The 27637-nt window shown below is 38.2% G+C and overlaps 1 protein-coding gene across 4 annotated transcripts; it reads left to right on the top strand.

Annotated features, from left to right (window-relative positions):
* Positions 1-6686: 6686 nt before the first annotated feature.
* Positions 6687-27294, top strand: LOC131132363 (ninjurin-2-like). 4 transcript variants are annotated; one of them, XM_058077942.2, is made up of 4 exons: positions 6687-6925; positions 21459-21595; positions 21668-21747; positions 26566-27294. In XM_058077942.2, exons 1-4 carry the CDS (start codon positions 6830-6832, stop codon positions 26727-26729), a joined length of 477 nt encoding a protein of 158 aa, XP_057933925.1. In that variant the 5' UTR covers positions 6687-6829; the 3' UTR covers positions 26730-27294. The 4 variants fall into 4 exon arrangements, with proteins under 4 accessions (XP_057933925.1, XP_057933924.1, XP_057933923.2 ...); XM_058077941.2 differs by lacking the exon at positions 26566-27294 and adding an exon at positions 26135-26510; XM_058077940.2 differs by lacking the exon at positions 26566-27294 and adding an exon at positions 24879-25650.
* The last annotated feature ends 343 nt before the right edge of the window (positions 27295-27637 follow it).

Genomic DNA, 27637 nt, shown 5'->3' with positions numbered 1-27637 from the left:
AAGTTCTAACAATAAAAAATAGAAAATAGGCTGAATAGGTGTAAGATATGCAGAAAAGGTTTCCAGTGTTTATGCCTTATATTTGTATTTTTGTTTATGTTTGAAAATGCTTAACTTGGGGAAAACATACATGAGATTTTGTGAAATATATGTACATATTTTTTTTCTTATTAATAAGCCATCTTCAACCAGGAAATAGCACTTTGTTTGTTTTTTTCAGCTTTTCCCACAACCTTTTCATGAAATGCACGCAAATAAAAAAATGGCAGAATATACAGATAAGTCACATTTTATGCAAGTAATTTATTTTACAAACTACTTGACCAAAACAGACATTACGTCATCTTGGAAGAAAAGTTCTAACAATAAAAAAATAGAGAATAGGCTGAATAAATGTAAGATATGCAGAAAAGATGTCCAGTGTTTATGCCTCATATTTGTATTTTTGCTTATGTTTGAAAATGCTTAACTTGGGGAGAAATATACATGAGATTTTGTGAAATATATGTACATATTTTTTTCCTATTGATAGGCCATTTTCAACCAGGAAACAGCACTTTGTTTGTTTTTTTCGGCTTTTCCCACAAGTTTTTCATGAAATTCACGCTAGTAAAAAATGGCAGAATATACAGATAAGTCGCATTTTATGCGGGTAATTTATTTTATTAACTACTCGACCATAACAAACATTACGTCATCTTGGAAGGCAAATTCTAACAATAAAAAAAAATGGAAAATAGGCTGAATAGGTGTAAGATATGCAGAAAAGGTGTCCAGTGTTTATGCCTTATATTTGTATTTTTGTTTGTGTTTGAAAATGCTTAACTTTAACTTAACTTTTGTGAAATATATGTATATATTTTTTCCTATCTTTAAACAGGAAAGAACCAGGAAACAGCGCTTTGTTTGTTTTTTTCAGCTTTTTCCACAAGCTTTTCATGAAATCCACAATGATAAAAAAACAGCAGAATATACAAATAAGCAACATAATGAACCCACTTTTGAGTCATGTCACATAACATGTTTACCGCACACTGTACTTATGTATGTGTGTGTGTGTGTGTCTGGCTGTGTGCCACAAAGTGACTGATAACGTGTGACTGACAGCCAGTGCGCTAATAACTACCAACTTGTTTTACAAACGCCATCACTTGCCGCCTGTCAATACACAGAAAGCTATTTTGAATTCCATTGGATGTCTCCATGTGACCTGCTCTGAGTTATTGAGGTCAGCAAGATTTGGGCCAGTTGGAGGAAGAACCAAATTGAGTCACTCTCGCTTTGAGTGTGCTTTTTGTTCAAAAAGAACACTTAATATCTTTATCTTTTTATCACAGATGAGTCAAATAGGGTATAAAACATTTATACATGTGTCTAACAGTGATAAAATCTAGAATAAATAAACAGTACAGTAACAATAACTTGAATTTATAGCATAAATTCACTTTTTACTGCATGCAGTACATCATCTGACCAGACAGTGTCGCTACTGAGTCCAATCTTGACATCATTAAAATGTCCTCCAACTCAACTCAAGCCACATTCTGCCTCTGTGCATCTTCACACACGTTTGGAATCCCATTATGCTTTTCAGCCCTGATAAATTCCACTTACATATGTTCTCAATCCGCTTGGTAACAGTCCAATTTGGAGGTAATTAAAGAAAATGAGCTCTCTCGCCTGCAGGGTAAAAGGAGGAGGTTTAAATATGACATGGTGGTTTGCTTCTTAAGTGTAATTGTATGGAGGGGGATTCCTTTTCTCGACAGAAAACCTCAACTATCATCATCTTTTTTTTTCTTAGGCTCATTAGCTGTTTTGCAAAATAGTAGGTGGGGATGTTGTGGCGGCACAAAAGCTGCAGTTGATGTCATTTTCGCGTGGACGGAATAAGAACTTTGTGTCATTTGTGGCCGCTTTAATTCAAGGATGGGAACACAATTGGGATGGGAACACGACGGGACCTCCCCAGATACGCAGATGAACTTTAGAAACATAAAGTAAATCTCCAGTAGGGGTAGGAACTATTATTCCATGTGTCATTTACATTATTTGCTGTGATTTGTTTAATAAAAAGCAATTTCTATCCAATGTAAATTCGAAACTCCACTCTCAAGTGTTCACAAAATGGGGCAAAATGTACTTTTTAATACTTTTAACCTACAAAAAAAATGATCACTGTCTCATTATTTCCCATGCACCTCTCCTCGATGTCTGAAACTACTGTTATTTTAATTTTTTTTCTATTTATTGCAAACATTAAGTGTGTATATATAAGTGTGTTAATCATATAGAATCATATAGAATGTATACCAACAGGAGAATATTCATTCATTCATTTTCTACCGCTTATCCTCACAAGGGTCGATAGGGAATGCTGGAGCCTATCCCAGCTGTCTTCAGGCGAGGTACACCCTGAACTGGTGGCCAGCCAGCCAGCCAATCACAGGGCACATATAGACAAACAACCATTCACGCTCACATTCATACCTATGGACAATTTGGCTCGCCAAGCTTTTGGAATGAGGGAGAAAACCCACGCACGCACGAGGAGAACATGCAAACTCCACACAGAGATGGCCGAGGGTGGAATTGAAACCTGGTTGTGAAAAAAGTTTAAAAAAAAAAAGAGTGAAAAAAGTTCTCCTCTCATACTGTGTGGAAGTGGTTTTTCAGACGCAATAAATGGCAGAAAAAATGGGTGGAATTGAACCCAGGTCTCCTAGCTGTGAGGTCTGCATGCTAACCACTCGGCCATCATGCAGCCTCGGTCAAATATGTAAAAGAAAAAAAAAGAAGGAAAAAAAAGTGGTAATATAGTAATACAATAGTACAGATTTGCATAATTGTGCTATATTAGTGAGAGAAAGCGTAAATAATAAATAATAAATAATAAATAATAAATAATAAATAATAAATAATAAATAATAAATAATAAATAATAAATAATAAATAATAAATAATAAATAATAAATAATAAATAATAAATAATAAATAATAAATAATAAATAATAAATAATAAATAATAAATAATAAATAATAAATAATAAATAATAAATAGTAAAAAAAGGGTAAATTAAGTTGCGTTAAGTTAAACAAAAAATACAAAATAAAGAATGCTAATTAATGAATTGATCATAAAATAAATACAAAAATTGTGTCTGTTTGCTGATCGGTTGACACTACAGTTAGTATCTGTTAGTATACAGTACTTCAGCAGCAGTGCAGAAAAATAATGTCCATATTACATTTGCATGCATGCAAGTGTTATTAATTGAATCTGGTAATGTGCACTCCCATCAGGAGATGTGTTTTTTTTTTTTTTTTTTTACTCTGTGATGCAGCAAAGTGACCCCTGAAAGGGTCCTTTTATCGAAAAGCCTGGCACTGCCTGGTCGGTGCGTCTTTCTGTGCACGCATGACAGACAACAATGACTTTTGGCATAGCCTGGCACTGAAAAACACAGAGGGTGAATTGTACTTGTGCACCAAGCGTCACATGTCACTACGGCTCATCGGAAAGTCACATCTTGGGTCACCGGACGGAGATGACCCACGCTTTCATGGCGGGCTGCTATGCAAATCAAACACTATTATTGTGCTGCCGAGGTGGTCTCCAGGAACAAGACACGTCTGCCGTGCCAAAAATAACTCATACACGCATATAAAATCTCTTCCCATTCACTCGGGAGAATGCGGTGAATGAAAAAAGCCTGTGAGGCAAGTCGTGCGGGCGGGAGTGTTGCACAATTGTTTACAGTGGCTATACTGCTACACCTTTGTGCTGCGGTGACTCAACCTTCCTGAGGGCACAAACACAACACAACACAACACGTCCTAAAAGTGCAAGCGGGGGCTTTCTAAAGCGGGATTATACATTTAGCTGTCAAAAACATCATGCATTAAATCCTTGCAAAGGCTAGCCAAAACGCTTAACTATTATGGACTTCTTTCTTTCGAAGAATGGCGAGAGGGAACCTGTGGAGAATGTTTTCCATGGCAGTCAACAAGCTTTTGGTTTCTAGGAATGATTAGAAAAAAAAAAGAGTGGGCGGGTTGGCTTGTTGTTATAGGCTCTTATTTAGGGATTATCCTGGAATCTGGGGGCTAAAAAAAGCAAAACGATCCACAATGATGACAGTTGAAGTTCGGAAAACCACATACACTTTTTGTATGATTTGTTTTTTGTCCATAATCTGAAACCTTTAGGAAGAAATAAATAACAAAAAACGAGGTACAATAATCCCTCATTCATTCATTCAATTTTTACCGCCTACATATAGACAAACAACCATTCACACTCACATTCATACCTATGGACAATTTGGAGTCGCTAATTAACCTAGCATGTTTTTGGAATGTGGGAGGAAACCGGAGTACCCGGGGAGAACATGCAAACTCCACACAGAGATGGCCGAGAGTGGAATTGAACTCGGGTCTCCTAGCTGTGAGGCCTGGATGCTAACCACTCGTCCACCGTGCAGCCCTAATCCCGGTTAATTGGTTCCAGACCCGACCGTGATTAGTGAATTTCCGTGAATTAAGATTCCTTATTTATAAATGGAATATTTCCGCAGTGGCGGCACGGCGGTCAAGTGGTTAGTGTGCAGACCTCACAGCTAGGAGACTAGGGTTCAATTCCACCCTCGGCCATGTCTGTGTGGAGTTTGCATGTTCTCCCCGTGTATGTGTGGGTTTTCTCCGGGTACTCCGGTTTCCTCCCACATTCCAAAAACATGCTAGGTTAATTAGCGACTCCAAATTGTCCATAGGTATGAATGTGAGTATGAATGGTTGTTTGTCTGTATGTGCCCTGTGATTGGCTGGCTGGCCACCAGTCCAGGGTGTACCCGGCCTCTCGCCCGAAGACAGCTGGGATAGACCCCAGCGACCCTTTTTTTTATTATTAGAGCCCTCTAGACATGAAGTAACACCCCCATATTGTAGTCACCTATAGTCCTATTCAATCACAAAACAGCCTCATTCTGTCAAAAATATATTTTTGAAAAACTGAAAATTCTAACCGTTAAAAGGCAATGGATGACTACCAGTATATGCTTACGTATACAATACATTGTCCTTGAACATTAAAGGATACCGTTGTTCTTCTAATGTAATTCAGACGTTGCTTATCAGTCAACACTCGAGTCTAATGCTTTAATAAAACACTTTCCCAACTACTCTATGGAATTAATCCCAGCGCTTCTTCATTCAGTTGAGAGTCTACGATGACGGGGAGGCCACAGGTTTGCGTGCAAAATGATTCCATCATCTCAGGTGGTCATCTGAGGTGAGGATTAGAGCGTACGCCTGCATAACGTAATGACAGACTGGTACAATGAATAGATTCGGCTTAGCGGGCTTGTGGTTTTTATCACAGGGTTGAGTATTAGGTACCCTTGCTGTTTAGACGTTTAGAACTTTACATATCTTGGACAACATATGCTTGGTGTGCCACAGGGTTGAGTATTAGGTACCCTTGCTGTTTATACGTTTAGAACTTTACATATCTTGGACAATATTTGCTTGGTGTGCCACAGGGTTGAGTATTAGGTACCCTCTCTTAGAGAGCCAGAATAAAGTCAGAAAAGTGAGCGAGAGGGAATGAGAAGACAACTTTACATATCATGGTCAATATGTGCTTGGTGTGCCACAGGGTTGAGTATTAGGTACCCTTGCTGTTTATAAGTTTACAACTTTACATATCATGGCCAATATTTGCTTGGTGTTCCACAGGGTTGAGTATTAGCTACCCTTGCTGTTTATAAGTTTACAACTTTACATGTCTTGGCTAATATTTGCTTGGCGTACCACAGGGTTGGGTATTAGGTACCCTTGCTGTTTATAAGTTTAAAACTTAACATATCTTGGCCAGTATTTGCTTGGTGTGCCACAGGGTTGAGTGTTAGGTACCCTCGCTGTTTATAAGTTTACAACTTTACATATCATGGCCAATATTTGCTTGGTGTTCCACGGGGTGGAGTATTAGGTACCCTCTCTGTTTATAGAGCCAGAATAAAGTGGGAAAAGAGAACGAGAGGGAATGAGAAGACAACTTCACATATCATGGCCAATATGTGCTTGGTGTCCCACAGGGTTGAGTATTAGGTACCCTTTCTGTTTAAAAGTTTACAACGTTACATATCTTGGCCAATGGTGTGCCACAGGGTTGAGTGTTAGGTACCCTTTGCTGTTTATACTTTTACAACTTTATATATCAGGGCCAATATTTGCTTGGTGTGCCACAGGGTTGAGTATTAGGTACCCTCGCTGTTTAGAGGTTTACAACTTTACATAGCTTGGCCAATATTTGCTTGGTGTGCCACAGGGTTGAGTGTTAGGTACCCTTTCTGTTTATAAGTTTACAACTTTACATATCTTGGCCAATATTTGCTTGGTGTTCCACAGGGTTGAGTATTAGCTACCCTCGCTGTTTATAAGTTTAGAACTTTACATATCTTAGCCAATATGTGACTGGTGTGCCACAGGGTTGAGTATTAGGTACCACTGTCTTTTAAGAAAATACAATAAGGAGTGAAAAAATCAACTTTCCATCTCCTGGGCAATATTTATTTGGTGTTCATACAAAGTCGAGTAGGAGGTATTCTTGTCTTTTATGGAAATAGAATAAAGAGGCATCAGAAAATGTGCAAAGAGAGAGAGAGGGAGCGAGGAGGCGACTGGGCTGAGGTGAATAAGCTGTTTGTTTGGCCCCCCCCAGTGTCCTCTCTAGCTTGGTGTTTAGCATCCAGGGCAATTTCCTTCTGGCAAGTGACCCTCGGGCTACACTGCAGTGTGTGTTCACTCGTGCCCCAAAACAGGATTAGCTATGCAAGGTCTAGGGAAAGTAGAGCGTGGCGACCAAGGCCGAGACATCGACCTGACATCAATGAGATCAACCATGCCGGCCGGCGGTCCTCTACAGGTTAGTGACTCTGGTTTCTCTCTCGCTCGTGGTATGTCCCGCCTAAGTGAGAGCTGAGGATCACAGGGGTTGCTCACAGGTTCCTGAGGGGTGGGCCGAGCATCATCCCCGGGGTTATTTTAAAAGCAAAGCCATGCCAGCAACATCACTCAAATATCAATTAGGGCCCAGGTGCCAAGGCTAATGTAGCGTGGGTCAACACAGCAGCTTGTTACCAAAAAGAGGGTCAAGGTAGGGTTGATGGAAGCATGTGAGATGATGGTTGATGGTCGGAGAAACCTAATTAAACAATCCCATGCTTCTAAAACTATGGGATCTGTTTTAGCTGTAGTGGACAAAACAAGGTCCAAAAAAGGTATGCCTGGATGAGTTTAGAATGGAATAACTCCAACAATCAAACACTTTGAGAAGAACCAGAACAAAAATAGCAAACCAGGCTGCAAGAAGCTGACTTTTAGTGTATAATATTCAAACACTACCGTCCTTGTATGCATACCCCCCCCCCCGTCAACAACACACGTACATATGCCTGTCAAGGTTCATATTCTGTATCAGTGCTCCTCGCTCCCATCATGCAACGGTCCTATCAGTTACTTGTATATTTAGCTCCAAAGTGCTGTTGCTCAAGCGTTCATGTGAGTGAGAAAAGTGACACATGGGAAGAGAATGGAGTCTTTTATGGTGCGCTCACTTCTTTAAGCCTTTAAGATGTTCTAACGTTTTTAGTTTTATTTACTGTGGATCAGTTCAGTGAATTATAGTTTTATATTATAGAGAATTTCGTGTTTGGTTGTGGTGAAATTTTAAGTTGTAAAAAGGCAAAAAAAATATATATATATATTGACCTACATTAAGTAACACTTTGGCTTTAGACTAAATATAATGTATTGATTAAGGTATAATGTATATTATAGTTTGTAGTGAATCAGAAATTTAATTTGAGAAAACAAAAAAAACAACATTACAGCAAATCAATTAGTTTATAACAAAGTCAAATCTATACTTATATGTAATAGTAAAAATTTGTTTTTTTCCAAAATGAAAAATTAAGTTGTAACAAAGGATACAAATTGCTTACAATTGTCTATGTTATGAATTATATTTTCACTTTGTATGAATGCAGTGTCTTTCTTTGTTTAAAGGTCAAAAATGTATTTACAGTAAATCAAAATTTATGGTTTCAACCACGTCATACATTTATTTAAAAAAACCGAACAAATTTTGATGTAACAAATTCATTTTTTCATTTCTTTTCAAATTTATTCCTCTTTGTCGAGGGGGGGGGGCATTATAAACTGCAGCATTGTCTTGTTGAAAAACTCAGTCACAACCACACAGATGAGGGCCTTCAGTCATGAAGGATACAATATATTTGCATCGCCAGCTGCCGTTTGACGCCCCTGCACAACCCGAAGCTCCATTGTTCCATTGAGGGATCATGATGGCGTGGCGTGGAATTGATCACCTTACTGTGAGGCCAGTGTGTTAACCACTCGAACACCATGCAGCCCTAATCCCGGTTAACTGGTTCCAGACCCAACCGTGATAAGTGAATTTCCTTGAATTAAGATACATTTTTTATAAATGAAATATTGTTCCAGTTAGAGCATAGAAAACCAGTTTAAGACCTGTTAAATCATTTTTAAAATATTATTAGAGCCCTGTAGATATGAAATAACAACCATTCACACTCACATTCATACCTATGGACAATTTGGAGTTGCTAATTAACCTAGCATGTTTTTGGAATGTTGGAGGAAACCGGAGTACCCGGAGAAAACAAGAAAGAACATGCAAACTCCACACAGAGATGGCCGAGGTTGGAATCGAACTCGGGTCTCCTGAGCGCTAACCACTCACTTCCTGTCTTTTTATTAGAAATTAGAAATGTCATTTTATGGCAACTTGTGAATTAAGAAAGATCCATCACTTCCACCTCTGTTTAGCCGCTGTGAATACTGGCGCTGTTCATTCATGCTGGAAATATTGCTCCCTGGAGCACTAGCTCACACACGTACACACACACGTACACACACACACACACACACACAGTCTTGTAAATGCTCAGTAAATATTAGACGAATATGGAGGCCATTACCCGGAATGAACCAATACGAAGACCACACGTGCTGATAACATGGTAGAATCTACTGATGTATGAACCTCTTTCACCTGTTAAGCGTCTGAGTGATGAATCTATTTCCACGGTGCGAGGGCTTTGCACCTCTCGCCCACTTTCTATGTATAGCGTACAGCAGCGGAGCGTCATGGGCGCGTGACACAGAATTAGTACGAATTGCACGGCCTTTTCCGAGCACGGAAAAAGCTTGAGGCTGCATGTGACTAAATAACACACACCTCCCATTATCATACCCCGCTGTGAGTACTTCAGGGTATCTTATTGATCGTTGGATGCATTGAAAGTCGCTAACATGAAATGCGTCATCTGTCGTCTCCTTCCCATATCTGTCACCTCCCAGAATACATAGCTGACTTCTTTTCACGTTGTGTGTGTGTGTGTGTGTAACCAAGTCCCGGCCCCTTTACATGTCACATTCTAAGTACGGGTGTGAGGAACCGGAAAGTGTGTTTTGCAGTGGGTGACTTTATTGGGGGGGCTTGTAGGAGGTTATTGCATGGAACTTTGCCACACATGATCACATGATTCATGTTATGTAAGAGGCAGGGGCAGGGGGGGGATTTTTTTTTACGAGCAGGTTGTCAGTGTCCCTCTTGGTTGCCATGACGACACTCTTGGGTTGGGTGCTATATGGTTATTAAATAAGATCTCCTATTGGGACATGTTGAATTGGCATGTTTGAGTCCAAAATGGAAATGAACTGATGTATGAATATTTTATTCGGCTTCCCGTATATGTTCATTACACAATTATGAGTCAAATAGCTGATTTTATGTTATTTTTGATATTTCATTTCAATTTATACATTATTTCTGCGCATGCGGTTATTGCGTTTCATCATTTCCAAAAGCCTTAATTAATTTTTTTTTAATGCAGATTGGATGTAACTCTATGTATCTATATGAGCTGGGTGTGACTTAAACATAAGTATAAAAAATATCAATAAAATTACATAATAAAAGAATAAATTAATATAAAAAAACTTTAAAAAAATATTAATAAAAGAGTTAAAAAGTACAAATTAAAACAATTAAAATGACTTCAATTAAATTCCAAACATTTTCTTTAAATAAATAGAAAAAGGTCATCAGTGTAAATAAGAAACAATAAATTCAAATTTTAAATGATGACCGTTTGAAAATGTGTGTCCCAAGTTGGGACCATCTGAGCACATCTGAACTTAACTAGCCAAACACGGGCAAGGTTTTCAAACTGGGACCCGGGGGCCATTTGTGGCCTTCTGCTGCTGTGTTTTTATTACTGTGAGGCACATTCTGACAATGTGTTTTAACAAGAAAACAGCAAAAATGGAAACAAAAACAGGAGTACTTTTACAAGAATAAATACGACATATTAAGCAAAAAAAATGTAATCTAATGACAAAAAGTCAACATTTTGTAAGAATGAAGTTGTAACATTCTGAGGAATAATAACGTCATTTTAGAAGCATAAAGTTACTAAAGAAAAACAAACAAAACAACAAAAAAGGTCAGAATTTTTGAAAAATTGGGTTGCAGAAAATATATATGTAATGCTACGAGAATAAAGTATATTTTAGGAGAATAAAGCCATGGTTTACAAGTTTAAATAATAGAAAAAAATACCAGAAATGGAAAAAAAATGTGTAATTTGACATTATATATAATGTAAAAATATTAGGAGAAAAAAGTTGTATTTTCTGCATTTTAACAAGAATAAACTGGTAATATTAAGATGAGTTGGATAAAGTTGAAATATTAAAGGGGAAGCATGTTTGTTATTTTTTTTTGTCATAATATCAACAAATAAAACAAAATGAATTGGTCATTTTTGGAAAATTAGGTTGGGATAAAAGTTACAATATTATGGAAATTAAGTCAAAATATTATGGGATTGATTACCAGAAGATTTACAGAGATTAGAGATTATTTAAGACTGAAATTCATATGCGCTTTGCATCCTTGCATCTGTCACTATGGAAAAAGTTTGGACAAACCTAAGTCAAATATTCACCGCGGTGATAAGTTCAAAACATTTTCAGCATATTTCCATGCCTCCCAAGAAGGTCCGTGTCACTCATTCAGAAATATCCACGTGCACTTTGACCTCTCCAGTCAATATAAACAAACACAGCGCCCCCGGCTGGGACAAGCCCCCGCTTATTCTCACGAGCAAACAAAAAACACGATGCCTTTGAGTGTGATATACAGTACGTATTTGCTGAAAACCAAACTGGGCGCCATTCCTGGAAATCCTGTAAAATTGGTAGTAAACACACTGGAGGGTTTATTTTGAAGAAAAAAAAAAAAAAGAAGACATGTCTGTGCTCCATCAAGTGCTGCTGGGACTGATTCCATCTGCTTGCAAGATGACCTAACTCCGTTCAGGGACATTCTGGTGGACTGGTAATGCCTTTGGGTTTTACTCATTAGTGATGATAGAAACTCTCAGTAACCAGGGAAATACTTTGTTGTTTCTGATGTTTTCTTGGCCATGGATTATTGCTGTCCAAGATGGTCCAAATCATTGAAACAGCTTTTGGTGTGATGCAGCACTGTTTTACAACAGAGCAAAACACTATTGAATCTAATATTTGTAATATGAATATTTCAAAATGGCTGCACTGCGGACGAGTGGTTGGCGTGAAGGGCACACAGCTAGGAGACCCGAGTTTGATTCCCCAGGTACTCTGGTTTCCTCCCACATTCCAAAAACATGCTAGGTTAATTAGCGACTCCAAATTGTCCATAGGTATGAATGTGAGTGTGAATGGTTGTTTGTCTATATGTGCCCTGTGATTGGCTGGCGGGCCACCAGTCCAGGGTGTACCCCGCCTCTCGCCTGAAGACAGCTGGGATAGGCTCCAGCACCCCCCGCGACCCTCGTGAGGAAAAAGTGGTCGAAAATTAATGAATGAATCTAATATTTGTAATATGAATATTTCAAAATGGCTGCACGGTGTTTGAGTGGTTGGCGCCCAGGGCACACAGCTAGGAAACCCGAGTTTGATTCCCCAGGTACTCCGGTTTCCTCCCACATTCCAAAAACATGCTAGGTTAATTAGCGACTCCAAATTGTTCATAGGTATGAATGTGAGTGTGAATGGTTGTTTGTCTATATGTGCCCTGTGATTGGCTGGCTGGCCACCAGTCCAGGGTGTTCCCCGCCTCTCGACCAAACACAGCTGGGATAGGCTCCAGCACCCCCGCGACCCTCGTGAGGATAAGCGGTAGAAAATGAATGAATGAATGAATTTTGCCCATCGACCAAAATCCTGAACACGATCCCGTCTATCATCTCGTCTCGTGGGTTGGCTGTCCCGTGACACCCGTACTATTAAGTAGATTGAATGTGTAAAATAATGCATAAAATAATGCATTTATGGATGAATGAATAATATTTATATAATATATGATTATACAGGCCTGCACGGTGTTCGAGTGGTTAGCACGCAGACCTCACAGCTAGGAGACCCAAGTTCAATTCCACCCTCGGCCATCTTTCTGTGGAGTTTGCATGTTCTCCCCGTGCATGCATGGGTTTTCTCCGGGTACTCCGGTTTCCTCCCACATTCCAAAAACATGCTAGGTTAATTAGCGACTCCAAATTGTCCATAGGTATGAATGTGAGTGTGAATGGTTGTTTGTCTATATGTGCCCTGTGGCTGGTGACCAGTCCAGGATGTACCTCGCCTCTCGCCCGAAGACAGCGACCCTAAACGTGACATGACGCGACACTAAAAAGCCTTCCAGGTTTAAAAGTCGTCACGCATCTTTAGGGTGGTGAAAGTGACAAAGAAAATTGATGCTGGAGCTTTATGTGCTTTTCAACAGAAACCTGTTTGCACGCTGCGGCACACCTCCACCTTTAGGGCACCTGAACCCTCCCTGGATGAGCCATCATCTTTGACTTTTTATTTGCTGTGGATCCAACCCTATCCTCAAGTGGAGTTATTTACAGCAGCAAAAGAAAAGGCGTACTGTTACATGCAAACACTTACGGGATATGTGAAATATATATAATAACATCACAGCACATCATAGCAACCCCAGATAACATAACATAACATAACATAACATAACATTACGGTGGTAGTGGCTTTGAGTGATTGAGTGAGTGTTTAAAAAAAAATAAAATTCAGTAATAATTCTATAATTATTACTAAAATAAATAGTTTATTTTAGTTATTTTAGATGATTTTTAAATAATAATTTTTTTGAAAAACAGTATTTAAAAATATTTTAAAAATTCAGTAATAATTCTATAATTAATACTAAAATAATTTCAAAAACATTATTTAATTTTTTTTATTCAGTAATAATTCTATAATTATTACTAAAATGAATAGTTTATTTTACTTATTATAGATGATTTTTAAATAATAAATCTTTGAAAAACAGTATTTAATTTTTTTTAATTCAGTAATAATTCTATATTTATTACAAAAATAATTTGAAAAACAGTATTTAATATTTTTTTTAATTCAGTAATAATTCTATAACTATTACTAAAATAAATAGTTTATTTTAGTTATTTTAGATGATTTTTAAATAATAAATATTTGAAAAACAGTATTAAATTTTTTTAAATTCAGTAATTATTCTATAATTATGACTAAAATAAATAGTTTATTTTAGTTCATGTAAAATAAATACGCCTTTTTCCAAAAAAGTAAAAATAATAAGGCCCTTCTATAATTTACAAGGACAAAGTGTACGTTTCATGCTCCACCAGGTCAAAGGTCATACTGGTTTTCCTGAATGGTGTACCTGTCTCATGGTCTGTTTCACTCTCACCCGTCCAACGCTGCACGGCGCCGTTTTAGTACATCCACCATTTGTTTGAAACCGCACCTCTGCTGACCTCTGACCTGCGAGACGAACGATGCATTCAACATTATACAAACGCTGGCAGCCACAAGAAGCCATGGTTGCACTGTGTTTGCTATGATATGCTGTGATGTATCAGTCTTCAACTTCTATTTCTATTAGCAATCGGCACAAAGACGGAATTCCAGCCACTGCAGTCTCACAAAGGCTCGTTTGAATTCAGCGTGTCTCCTCTCTAAACATGCCTCAGATGCAATAAAAACTTGCAGCAAACACCCAACAATGACGAGAATATTTTTACAGCTCTACAAATCACGCCTGGGAGGGAGGGGGGGACAATGAGGTCTTTCTGTTGAACATGCCGTTGCGGAAGTGGTGGCGCTGATAAGTGCGGTGTGTATACCTGGATGTCACAAAGCGGATTGTATGTCATTCCAAATGCTAACATTCAAGTATATTTTGCAGTGGTTCACATAGTTACCGAACCAGCGTGCTACCGATAGCGCCCGAACTCATCCTTCTGCTCTGTCATCACTGATGCAACACTTTTAAGTGTGTGTTTCCAATGTTGCCATGACAGTGTATGGATGGGTTCATCTTGCCCCCGCCCACTTGGCACACACCTGCACACATGTGGCACACATTTCCAGGGTGTCAGACATTCCGGATGATGCGATCATAGCCCGTGGCGGACGTCATCTTCTTACGCAACCAACTCAACCAGGCGTTTTTGTGAGGCCTGAAGTCTGGGATAAAATAATACATAAGAGCATAAAAACTTGTTGAGGACTTTTAACATTATTAGAGACCTGTAGACATGATATAACACCCCTATAGTCACTTTTACACTCTATTATTCACTGTTTACAACACATTGCGTATCCGTAACTATTTACAAGAGACAGCATAGCCCGCTACCGACCTAACTAGTTAACCTCTCCAATTTACTTATTCTAAACTTAAAAAAAAACGGGGAAGAAGGACAAAGTTAGAATCCAAAACATTACCACTGCCACACAGAATGGGAGGAGAACATTACAGTCCATAATCAACCACAAAATATTAGTGATGATTTTTAAATAATACATTTTTGAGAAAAAAATTATATAAATTTCTAGATTTTTTTCTCATTTTTTTATAGACTGACACCCGGTGGCCAGAATATCACATATTATTAATTTTTTTTAAAAATATATATTTTTTATCATAGTCCATAATCAACCACAAAACATTAGTGATGATTTTTAAATAATACATTTTTGAAAAAATATATTTTTATGTATAAATTTATATATTTTTTCTTATTCTTTTAATTGAATGACACCCGGTGGCCAAAATATCACATAATTTTTAAAATATATATATTTTTAATCATAGTCCATAATCAACCACAAAACATTAGTGATGATTTTTAAATATTACATTTTTGAAAAAAAATATTTTTATATATAAATATATATTATTATATTTTTTTCCTCATTTTTTTTACTTTCATATATTACACATTCAGAGAAATGCATAAAATGACCCCTGACACTTGTGACATTGCTGAGTCAGCTTTCTGTGCTACTTAAATTGTGAAACCCAGCTCTACACACAGCACTTATCTGAGGGAACAAATCCCATCGACTCCTCATTAGTACACACCTACATCGTGTATGAGCACCACGGAGGCCAAAGGTCCAATTTCTGGGAGGCAACTGGCTTCCTTGCCTTCCCCAGTATTTACTCTCTCTGTTGCTGTACGGTTGTTTACTTCCATCTCATTACGTTCTTATCACAAACACAAAGTTACACAAAGGTCTGGTCGCTTCTGGGGTTGACTTCCACGTATGAAAGGCCACCAATCAAAACCGGATCACCTCCACGGGACATGCTGCAGGAAGCAATTACCATTTCCTCTTCAACTTGAGCAACAATGGTGGGGCCGGTGTTGTGCTAGTGAAATGTTCTGACAGACCGAGACACTCCTCGCTATACTTCTCAACGTAAACAATATTCTCGTGTAGACTCATTTTTCATTCCTATATTGGTATTAAAACATGAAAAGGAGACACGAGGTTATACTGCGGTTATTATGTCGCCCTCTGCAGGCTGGCAGCTGGATGACAGCTTGATTAAACGAATAAAAGCCGTGAATAGCAACGCCTTTTCCTCATATTGAGATTTTGTATTAAAAGGGACCTATTGTGCTCATTTCGGGCCCTTTGTATTGAGTTGTGGACTCCGATAGAGCAGCTACACACAATAACCTTCCATATTCGGCACCTCTTTCTGCAGTGTTCCCATGGATTTCCTGCTTCCCAGGTCTGTTTCATTTATTTCACCCCAAGGCCCGCCTCCAGGCACGCTCACTCCGAAGCGCTCCCGAGGACTTTCGTATACGAAGGTCTGCTTTTACTGAGTGGCGGGAGTCTGCAGCCCATATGAGGAAGTCTGGATGGTTGGATGGTGGGTTGGTGGGTTGGTGCGTTGGTTGGTTGGTTGGTTGGATGGATGGATGGATGGATGGATGGACGGATAGACGGATAGACGGATAGACGGATAGACGGATAGACGGATAGATAGATAGATAGATAGATAGATTATCTGACATGTTGGCACGCGAGAATACAACATTGCAACAACATTTATAGGTCAGGTCCCCTTTAACTGCGTCAATTAAAAAAAAAAAGTCCATGCAATTGCAAGGCAACTTAGATAGGGGGCAGTAATTCGCATTAGAATTAAAGATCAACAGTTAATATATTAGTACTCCCTTTTCTGTTCACATGCAATTACAGAGGGACCTTTTCAGCACACAATACCACCTTTCTAGTTATTGGGAAACACTCACTAGTGGAATACTGTAGTTATTATTATTGTTAAAGCAAAATAAAGATCAGCTTTGAAAGGTTGTGTCTTCAAGAGGACATGTGGGTTCAGTTTGCACCTTAACACAGGAAGTGCATACTCTTAAGCGGGCTTTTTAGTGTCTTTTCTGCTAATTAGTCAGTGATGGCCTCGGGGGAAAAGTGCAAAGGTTGCCCGCTGATTGGTTGTGTGTCAAAAATGGGCGATGCAGACTTGTTTCCTGGGTAATAGTTTGAAATCTGGTGGGTACACGGTGAAAACAACTTAGTTAAAGAGCTCTACTTTGTTGGGGGTCTCTTCCTATTGGCTGTAAAAGCAACCAATAAGAATATAGAGGAGGAGCACTTCCTGCGAGGTAAAGAGGCCCCCCCCGTTTCACCTCGCAGGAAGTGTGTGTATGTGTGCAATTTAAAGCGTAGAAAGTGGCACATATCATGTCCAGTGTCCTTGGGCAAGTGTGGGAGTGTTTCATGCAGTCGTGTTTCTTATGTGTGTGTACACAGTTTGGGTGGGAGGGGGGTGAGGGTGGGGGGTGTTTGTGGATCACTGCTTTTTAGGGATGTGTGGCTTTTTTACGAGGTCTCTGGATTTCTAGGAGGAATTCAGTGTATAAACACACACACACACACACTGGACTCAGCCCTAAAAAAATTTTTTCCCACTCTACGGCTACATGATCCCTTTGGAGCGACGAGATTGATGAAACATCTGCAGACATTAAATGATGTTGAATATTAGCATACAAAATATGGCTATGGATGCAAACACAGTGAAGATTGGTTGTAGACAAAAAGCAACAAACAAAGGAGCGGCTCAAGAAGAAGCAGAGGAAGATCCCAGAGTGGACAAGCCAGTTTCTCAACCTATTGAAAATCTGTGTAGGGAGCTGAAACTTCAAGTTGCCAAGTGACAGCCTCAAATCGCTCAGGGTTTAGACAGTATCCGTAAAAAACAGCAAACCAAAATCCAGTGCAACCCTGGTAACCAACTCTAAGAAGTGTCTGACCCTGTTATAGCTTTGTAAGAAAATAAGAGATCTGAAAAACATACATAAGTCGCACTGGAGTATAAGTAGCATTTTTTTGTAGGTAATTTACCACATTTTCTGAACTATAGGTCACACTTTTTTTTCATAGGTTGGCTGTTCCTGCGATGTAATGTCTGTTTTGGTCAAGTAGTTAAAATAAATTACCCGCAAAAAATGCGACTTATACTCCAGTGCGACTTATGTAGGTTTTTTTCTACCTAATTATGCATTTTTGGCCTTGTGTGACTTATACTCCAGTGCGACTTATGTATGTTTTTTTTCTACCTAATTATGCATTTTTGGCCTTGTGCAACTTATACTCCAGTGCTACTTGCGTATGTTTTTTTCTACGTAATTATGCATTTTTGGCCTTGTGCGACTTATACTCCAGTGCTACTTACGTATGTTTTTTCCTACCTAATTATGCATTTTTGGCATTGTGCGACTTATACTCCAGAGCAACTTACGTAGGTTTTTTTCTACCTAATTATGCATTTTTGGCCTTGTGTGACTTGTACTCCAGTGCGACTTATGTATGTTTTTTTCTACCTAATTATGCATTTTTGGCATTGTGCGACTTATACTCCAGTGCGACTTAAGTATGTTTTTTTTCTACCTAATTATGCATTTTTGACCTTGTGCTACTTATACTCCGGAGCAACTTGCGAATGTTTTTTTCTACCTAATTATGCATTTTTGGCCTTGTGCGACTTTTACTCCAGTGCTACTTACGTATGTATTTTTCTACCTAATTATGCATTTTTGGCACTGTGCGACTTATACTCCAGTGCTACTTACGTATGTTTTTTCCTACTTATTTATGCATTTTTGGCATTGTGCGACTTATACTCCAGAGCAACTTACGTATGTTTTTTTCTACCTAATTATGCATTTTTGGCCTTGTGTGACTTGTACTCCAGTGCGACTTATGTATGTTTTTTTCTACCTAATTATGCATTTTTGGCATTGTGCGACTTATACTCCAGTGCGACTTAAGTATGTTTTTTTTCTACCTAATTATGCATTTTTGACCTTGTGCTACTTATACTCCGGAGCAACTTGTGTATGTTTTTTTCTACCTAATTATGCATTTTTGGCCTTTTGCGACTTTTACTCCAGTGCTACTTACGTATGTATTTTTCTACCTAATTATGCATTTTTGGCCTTGTGCGACTTATACTCCAGTGCTACTTACGTATGTTTTTTCCTACTTATTTATGCATTTTTGGCATTGTGCGACTTATACTCCAGAGCAACTTACGTATGTTTTTTTCTACCTAATTATGCATTTTTGGCATTGTGCGACTTATGCTCCAGAGCAACTTACGTATGTTTTTTTCTACCTAATTATGCATTTTTGGCCTTTTGCGACTTATACTCCGGAGCGACTTATAGTCCAGAAAATACGGTAAGTCCGTGAGCCCCTTTGTATTTTACTCAATCAAACTGAAAAGAACACACATGTCCTTCATGTGGCCATTGTAGGACATTCCAGTGTTATGGTCTGTATGTCTTGGCGCCCCGTCCAAGGCTGATGTTGAGTCCTCAGAGGCCAGCGCATATACTACGTTCTATACATACTGTGCCTCGTTGCTTTTTATCCTCTCTGCCGCTCGCTATTTCCGGTTTTTATCTGTCTCGCACAGTCAGGAAAAACATGGAAAAAGGCTTACAGTGCAAGCATGTGTTTATGATATTTGACAGACTTCAGGTTCTAGGAATCGCTGGAATGGTTCTTAGAGGTTTGTCTTTTTTTTTTTTTGCATGAAACGCTGCTGGAATAGGACTTATCGGGAACAATGTGAACAAAGTGGTGATGCAGCTTTTGTATTGAGACATCTTTTATTGAAAACACCTGTCTTCACGATGAACTGACGCGTTTGGTTGCAGCCAAATGGAGGCTAGATAGATCAGCAATCAAACATGGTCGCTGCTGTGTGACATGTTATAAGCCCACAAGAACGTGATGTGTGCGTGGTTAACCAAGGTAGCTAAGCTGAAAGTGACAACACTGAATCATAGAAATGACACATAGAGTACATGTCACATAAAAAAACATCACAAAAGGAAAATAACAGTGCTGTGAATAATTACTGTGTTTATTTTGGATTGGCAGAGCACGTTACACAGCAGTGAGGTCATGAAGTGAAATGCGTCCCTCGTGGCCGCGTGACTGATGTTTACCATGTCATGCACCTTTTCAACACAACTCTATTTCTGCCTCCTTTTGTGGACGTAATATTTCACTCTCATGGCCAAATGTTGAGCTATTCAATATGAGCATTAGCAGACAACAACTACCAGGAACAGTCACTGCTATGACGGGTGTTATGTAATCATATTTCATGTTTTCCTTCTCCATGCACACACTTCTTTTTTTGGGTAAACTGTGTGCACGTTGTGTTTCTGGCCTATTGCCTGACGCAGGCACCTAATTGCAGGCAACCTAAGAAAGAAATATGACCAGCTAAACAAACATTTCACTAGATAAGCGACAAAATATAAACATAATTTTATTGTTTTAATATGTGGCAGCAGGTATTTACTTCCTATTGTATATCATACTATAATACAGTTTTATTTAACATTGTACTAATGTAATGTTCAGGCTTGGAGGAATACATTTAAATATATACCCTAGCCTGTACTTGCTACCTGATGCATTACATATGAGGAGGGGCGTGCAACAGGGATGTATTCTATCCCCATCTTTGTTTAATATTTACATTGAAATTTTAAGCACTGAAAATCGGAAAGACAAATAACTTAAGATTTGCAGATGATACGGTACTGCTTACTGAAAATATTGGGTACCATCAACGAAAAGGGAAAAAGATGGTATATAGAAATATAGAAAGCTTCTGGAATATGAAAAAATATAGAAAAAAGTATTGAAAACAATGTAAAGGAAGATGAGAAGATGGAACTAAATGATGAATGATGATGTATTTATGACTGTAAAATGTTAAAATAAACAAATGAATTAGTCAATGCTGCCCCCTCTTGGTTGGTTTTATACCACAACGTCACATCTGCTATTAACTTTAACCTTAATAAATGCTGCCCTCCTCTGGTTGCTTTTATATCATTCATTATTTTGGGTCCTTGCTAGTAACTTTCTCCGCCCTCTTCTGGTTGCTTTTGTCACATCATTACTTCTTGTGATAAAAAATAAACAAATTAAAACAAATAAATAAATAATAATAATGAAATAAAAATATATAAAAAAATTAAAATAAAAAATTAAAAATGGTAATGGTAACTTTATCTTACTAAATGCTGCCCTCTTCTGGTTGCTTTTATATTATGAATCAGTAATTATTATTGTTTGTTTTTTCTGGCTTTCGCTAACTATAACTTTTAATATATGCTGCCCTTTTAATATATGCTGCCCTCTTCTGGTTGTTTTTATATCATGAATCAGTAATTATTATTCTATTTGGGTTTTTTTTGGCTTTAGCTAACCTTAACTTTTAATAAATGCTGCCTTCTTCTGTTTTTTTTTGTACCACATCATTAGCGCAGCTTCTCCCTGGTAATGTAACCTTAAAAGAAGCACTGCACTCTTCTGGTTGCTTTTGATATCATTACTGTATGTCTGTTACCATAACAAATGCTGCCCCCTTCAGGTTACTTTTATAACTGCCTATAATTGCCTGTAATTTCAAGACTGTCAAAACTGAAGTGTGCTTTTTATTATTTTAGGGGGGTCCCGGCTCTAACCTGAACATGAACCTGTACGCCACCAAGAAAACGGCAGCTGAGGGCATGCTGGATGTTGCTCTATTCCTGGCGAACATCACACACATGAAGACCGTCATTGAACAAGGGGCAGGATACAGGTGGGAAGAAATCAATATCCAATAGCGCTTATGTCTCATATGATTATGCAGCTGATGAAGTCAATTCTTTAGGTACTACGCTGCAGTCCTGACTCTCATCTCCTTCTCGCTGGCTCTCCAGATAGTGGCCGGGGTTCTTATCATCATTATAGGTGAGATAACCTTGTTATTAGTAATGCCTTTAACCATATTAACATACTAAAACACTAAGATACGTACATAAAACGTATGATACCGAGGCTGTTTAGAGATTCTTCTGCATGTTGCCCTAGCACGGCGAGACCTCAACCAAGAGGCCAACCACCAGCGGCTGGACAGCCTCAACAACACCGTCACCATTGTCATCTTCCTCATCTTCGTTACCAACATCTTCATTTCCGTCTTCGGGATGGAGCGCACCGGACTCTTTGCTAGGATGCATTTCTAACATGGAAGTACATTTCTAATGCACTAATGACGAGGGATGCTCCCATCGGGCTTCCGATACCAATCATCCATGAGTGAAATGGGCTGATACCGATCTCATTTTTCAATGTATTTATGATAGGTGCTATTGTGGTGGTCGTATGGATTAATTATGATTGGCTCATATGAAAAAAGGAACCATAAAATTACCTAAAATAAAAACATATTTGAAGTACTTTTCGAGTGAACATATCGTATTTTCTGGAATATAAGTTGCTCCGGAGTATAAGTCGCACAATGCCAAAAATCCCTAATTAGGTAGAAAAAAACATACATAAGTCGCACTGGAGTATAAGTTGCATTTTTTGTGGGTAATTAATTTTACGAACTACTGGACCAAAACAGACATAACGTCTTTTTCTGGTACGTCTGTACCGGAAAATACGGTATATATATTTTTAATTTATAAGCCACTCTGGAGTATAAGTCGCAGGAACAGCCAAACTATGAAAAAAAGTGTGACTTATAGTCTGGAAAATACGGTAAATTACCTGCAAAAAATGCGACTTATACTCCAGTGCGACTTATGTATGTTTTTTTCTACCTAATTATGCATTTTTGGCCTTGTGCGACTTATACTCTTATAGTCAGAAAAATATGGTAAATTACCTGCAAAAAATGCGACTTATACTCCAGTGCGACTTATGTATGTTTTTTTTCTACCTAATTATGCATTTTTGGCCTTGTGCGACTTATACTCTTATAGTCCAGAAAATACGGTAAATTACCTGCAAAAAATGCGACTTATGTATGTTTTTTTTCGACCTAATTATGCATTTTGGCCTTGTGCGACTTATATTCTGGAGCGACTTATAGTCCAGAATATACGGTATTTTCCAAACTACTTGACCAAAACCGACAATACGTCCTCTTGGACACAAAACATAAACATGAACAGAAAAGGTGTCCAGTGTTTATGTAACATAAACAGTTTTTTTCATTTATAAGTCGCTCTGGAGTATAAGTCGCAGGAACAGCCAACCCAAAACAGACATAACGTCTTTTTCTGGTACGTCTGTACCGGAAAATACGGTATATATATTTTTAATTTATAAGCCACTCTGGAGTATAAGTCGCAGGAACAGCCAACCTATGAAAAAAAGTGTGACTTATAGTCCGGAAAATACGGTAAATTACCTGCAAAAAATGCAACTTATACTCCAGTGCGACTTATGTATGTTTTTTTCTACCTAATTATGCATTTTTGGCCTTGTGCGACTTATACTCTTATAGTCAGAAAAATATGGTAAATTACCTGCAAAAAATGCGACTTATACTCCAGTGCGACTTATGTATGTTTTTTTTCTACCTAATTATGCATTTTTGGCCTTGTGCGACTTATACTCTTATAGTCCAGAAAATACGGTAAATTACCTGCAAAAAATGCGACTTATGTATGTTTTTTTTCGACCTAATTATGCATTTTGGCCTTGTGCGACTTATATTCTGGAGCGACTTATAGTCCAGAATATACGGTATTTTCCAAACTACTTGACCAAAACCGACAATACGTCCTCTTGGACACAAAACATAAACATGAACAGAAAAGGTGTCCAGTGTTTATGTAACATAAACAGTTTTTTTCATTTATAAGTCGCTCTGGAGTATAAGTCGCAGGAACAGCCAACCCAAAACAGACATAACGTCTTTTTCTGGTACGTCTGTACCGGAAAATACGGTATATATATTTTTAATTTATAAGCCACTCTGGAGTATAAGTCGCAGGAACAGCCAACCTATGAAAAAAAGTGTGACTTATAGTCCGGAAAATACGGTAAATTACCTGCAAAAAATGCAACTTATACTCCAGTGCGACTTATGTATGTTTTTTTCTACCTAATTATGCATTTTTGGCCTTGTGCGACTTATACTCTTATAGTCAGAAAAATATGGTAAATTACCTGCAAAAAATGCGACTTATACTCCAGTGCGACTTATGTATGTTTTTTTTCTACCTAATTATGCATTTTTGGCCTTGTGCGACTTATACTCTTATAGTCCAGAAAATACGGTAAATTACCTGCAAAAAATGCGACTTATGTATGTTTTTTTTTGACCTAATTATGCATTTTGGCCTTAGCGACTTATATTCTGGAGCGACTTATAGTCCAGAATATACGGTATTTTCCAAACTACTTGACCAAAACTGACAATACGTCCTCTTGGACACAAAACATAAACATGAACAGAAAAGGTGTCCAGTGTTTATGTAACATAAACAGTTTTTTTCATTTATAAGTCGCTCTGGAGTATAAGTCGCAGGAACAGCCAACCTACAAAAAAAAGTGCCACTTATAGTTCGGAAAATACGGTATTTATGATAGTTGCTATTGACCGAAGGGTGTCATATATGTGTGTGTGTGTGGGGGGGGGGGTTATGATTGGCTAATATGAAAAAAAGGAACCATAAAATCACCTAAAACCAAAACATATTTGACGTACTTTTCAAGAGAACATATATCACTTCTGAGACTTACATGGGATGAAACTTCATGAGACTTACTTCTTTAAGTAGACTTTGGATGTGGAGCTCCAGCAGGACTTCCAGTAGGTGGGTTCCAAGTGAGAAAGCAGCCGGGGAACCCGATGCGTTGCACCACAAACCAAGGACGGTCATCTCGTCTGATGCATTCAGTTATTTTTCAGGTTATTTGCTTGCCAGATAGTTTCATGTGATCGATACAGATGGATCTGCGCATCCCTACTAATAACTATTACTAATATTGTTTTTTGAATGATAGTACTGCCGATAGACCAACCAGCTGTATGTATGTGTGTGTGTGTGTGTTTGTGTGTTTGTGTTGACGTGTGTGCACAGCTCGTGTAGAGTTCACCCTCCTTCCCTCATACCAACGACTCTTAAACTTCCTCAACAATCTGACCACCGGCATCGTCTTTGTCACCCTCATTGTCAACATCATCAAGTCTGCTTTTGGCACGCAACGTAGCTGCTTACTGCGGTGGATGTTTCAGCGTTTTGTGTTGTGAACAAGGCTGAGGGTCCGCTGTTATGCTAAATGGACTTTAATAACATTCAGCTAGTTTATGAGTACCGGATGTTAGACAAATCTATCATCATCCTGACCTGTTTGCATCACTTTTGAGACAAGGACGAACCATTTTAAAGTTCAGGCTTTGCTACACATCTTAAAATAAAGGCCAGAGCTCTGCCAACTATCCTTCTATCCGTCAGCTGAGGTTTGACTTCTTTATAGTTCTTTATTTTTCTTCAGTGAATAAGCCCACCTAGCATGATGTTGCTGTTTAGATAGATAGATGGATAGAGATATCAATAGATAGAGAAAGACAGATAGCTAGATAGATAGATGGATGGATGGATGAGTGGATGGATGGATAGATAGATACGAGATGGATAGATAGATAGATAGATAGATAGATAGATAGATAGATAGATAGATAGATAGATAGATAGATAGATAGATAGATAGATAGATAGATAGATAGATAGATAGATAGATAGATAGATAGATAGATAGATAGATAGATAGATAGATAGATAGATGGATAGATGGATAGATGGATAGATGGATAGATGGATAGATGGATAGAGATATTGATAGAGACAGATAGCTAGATAGATAGATGGATGGATGGATGAGTGGATGGATGGATAGATAGATACGAGATGGATAGATAGATAGATAGATAGATAGATAGATAGATAGATAGATAGATAGATAGATAGATAGATAGATAGATAGATAGATAGATGGATAGATGGATAGATGGATAGATGGATAGAGATATTGATAGATACAGAGAGAGAGAGATAGCTAGATAGATAGATGGATGGATGGATGGATGGATGGGTGGAGGGAGGGAGTTAGGGATGGATGATGGATGGATAGATAGATAGATAGATGCAAATTTCCATACCACCAGAGGGCGCCAAAGTACTACATTTAATTTGTATAAGAGGTCAACATTCTCCTCTCAGGGTATGCATGTACCCTGGATGTGTGTATGTGTGTGTGTGTGTGTGTGTGTTTGACATGTTTGAAATATAGTATGTCTGTCCGTGCATGAGTGTGTGTGTGTGTGTGTGCGTTGCAGCACGCAGGGACCTGAACGTAGTGTCCAATCAGAGACGACTGGATTACCTGAACAACGTAGCAACAGGCGTCATCTTCGTCACCACGGTGATAAACTTCTTCATCAGCTTCTTCGGTTCCAAGAGAACGGGCTTCTTTCGCTGGCTGCTGGCTCGGCTGCACTTCTGACACGCATATAAATGACAAAAATAAAAAGTCATAATATGTCAAACATATGTCAAATAATACAAACAAAAGGCTTGCATAGTGATGATGCTAACATAGCTCCACTTTAACCAACTAAAAATGCTTTTTGAAATACTAAAATGTTTTTTGTAATGTTAAAATATTCAAAAAGTGTTATTCATGGTTTACCTCGATGTCATAAATAAATATATTGATACAACAAGTGTGTTTTATTTCTCTGCATGTGTGTGTTTATGTGTGTCGTAGGACGCCGGGACGTGAATAACCCTGCCCTTCAGAAGCGTCTGGACTATTTGAACAATATAACCACCATCATTGTCTTCATCACCACAGCCATCAACTTATTCATCAGCACCTTCGGGATGCAACGCACCGGATACTTCCCGTGGCTGATGATGCGCATTCACTGACATAAATAAGAGCCTTACAATGAAGCTGTAAAAGCAGATTAAGTTGTGTAACAATAACACACTGTATGGTGTTTTTAAATAAAAATTAACTGCATAATAACAATTACAAAAATATACATATACATATAATATACATAAATATAAATATATGTCATCACATTTAATAATACACAAATCAGGATTTGCTGAAGAAGTTTAAAAAAAAAACTAGGTCAAAGACCCATGGTACTGCAGAGGGGAGCTGTTGGTGCAAATCTTTTGTGTGTGTGGCGAACTTTAGCCAGTAGACTATATATACTCCAGCTGTCTGACTGACTGGCGCCCAGGGAACTAGGACACTGTGTGTGTTTGTCTGTGTGTGTGTGTAAAGTAGGAATGACATGGAACTGTCTGGGAAAGATACATGATTGTGTCGCAATGACACCGACAACAAACCTATTCAATTTGTTCAGGAGGCCATTTTTTAATTATAAGAACTGAGGGACCGGATTTATCCCTTTATAATTATTTTTACTTTGTTTAGAAAAAAAAATAAATTGTGTATAAGTGTGAAATGGGCATAAATCGCTACTATAATCACAAATAAAGTCATAAAAACATTTGTGAAATAAGTTGTACTTGAATATGATTGAAAAACAAACTGAATACCCTGTTCAGATGTCATTCGTGGACCAGATTTGGCCCGCGGGTCACCGGTATAGCACCCCCGAGTCCTGTCAATAGTAAATAATGCGGTATATCATATCATTGTGCTGAAGTCAGCAGCGCTGCTACAAACATACATTAACATCTACACCGAATAGTTCCTAGCTAAATGCTGTGAAAAGCTAAAATGAACTGAAACTATCAAAACAAAGCAAAGTTAGACATTAAAAAATGGACACTGGTTAGCTAGCTAGCTTAGCTGT

This window comes from Doryrhamphus excisus, linkage group LG2 (genome assembly GCF_037039965.1).
Source record: "Doryrhamphus excisus strain RoL-2023G ecotype Guam linkage group LG2, RoL_Dexc_Guam_v1.1, whole genome shotgun sequence".
Classification (NCBI taxonomy): domain Eukaryota; kingdom Metazoa; phylum Chordata; class Actinopteri; order Syngnathiformes; family Syngnathidae; genus Doryrhamphus; species Doryrhamphus excisus.
Note: the sequence above shows the minus strand (reverse complement) of the source record. Positions and strands in the feature narration are given on the sequence as shown.

Coding starts and splice junctions, on each gene's coding strand:
- LOC131132363 (XM_058077940.2), top strand. CDS start 6,830: ATGCAAGGTCTAGGGAAAGTAGAGCGTGGCGACCAAGGCCGAGACATC. Junction 21,596..21,667: donor GAACAAGGGGCAGGATACAG/GTGGGAAGAAAT, acceptor TCAATTCTTTAG/GTACTACGCTGCAGTCCTGA. Junction 21,748..24,878: donor GGTTCTTATCATCATTATAG/GTGAGATAACCT, acceptor GTGTGTGCACAG/CTCGTGTAGAGTTCACCCTC.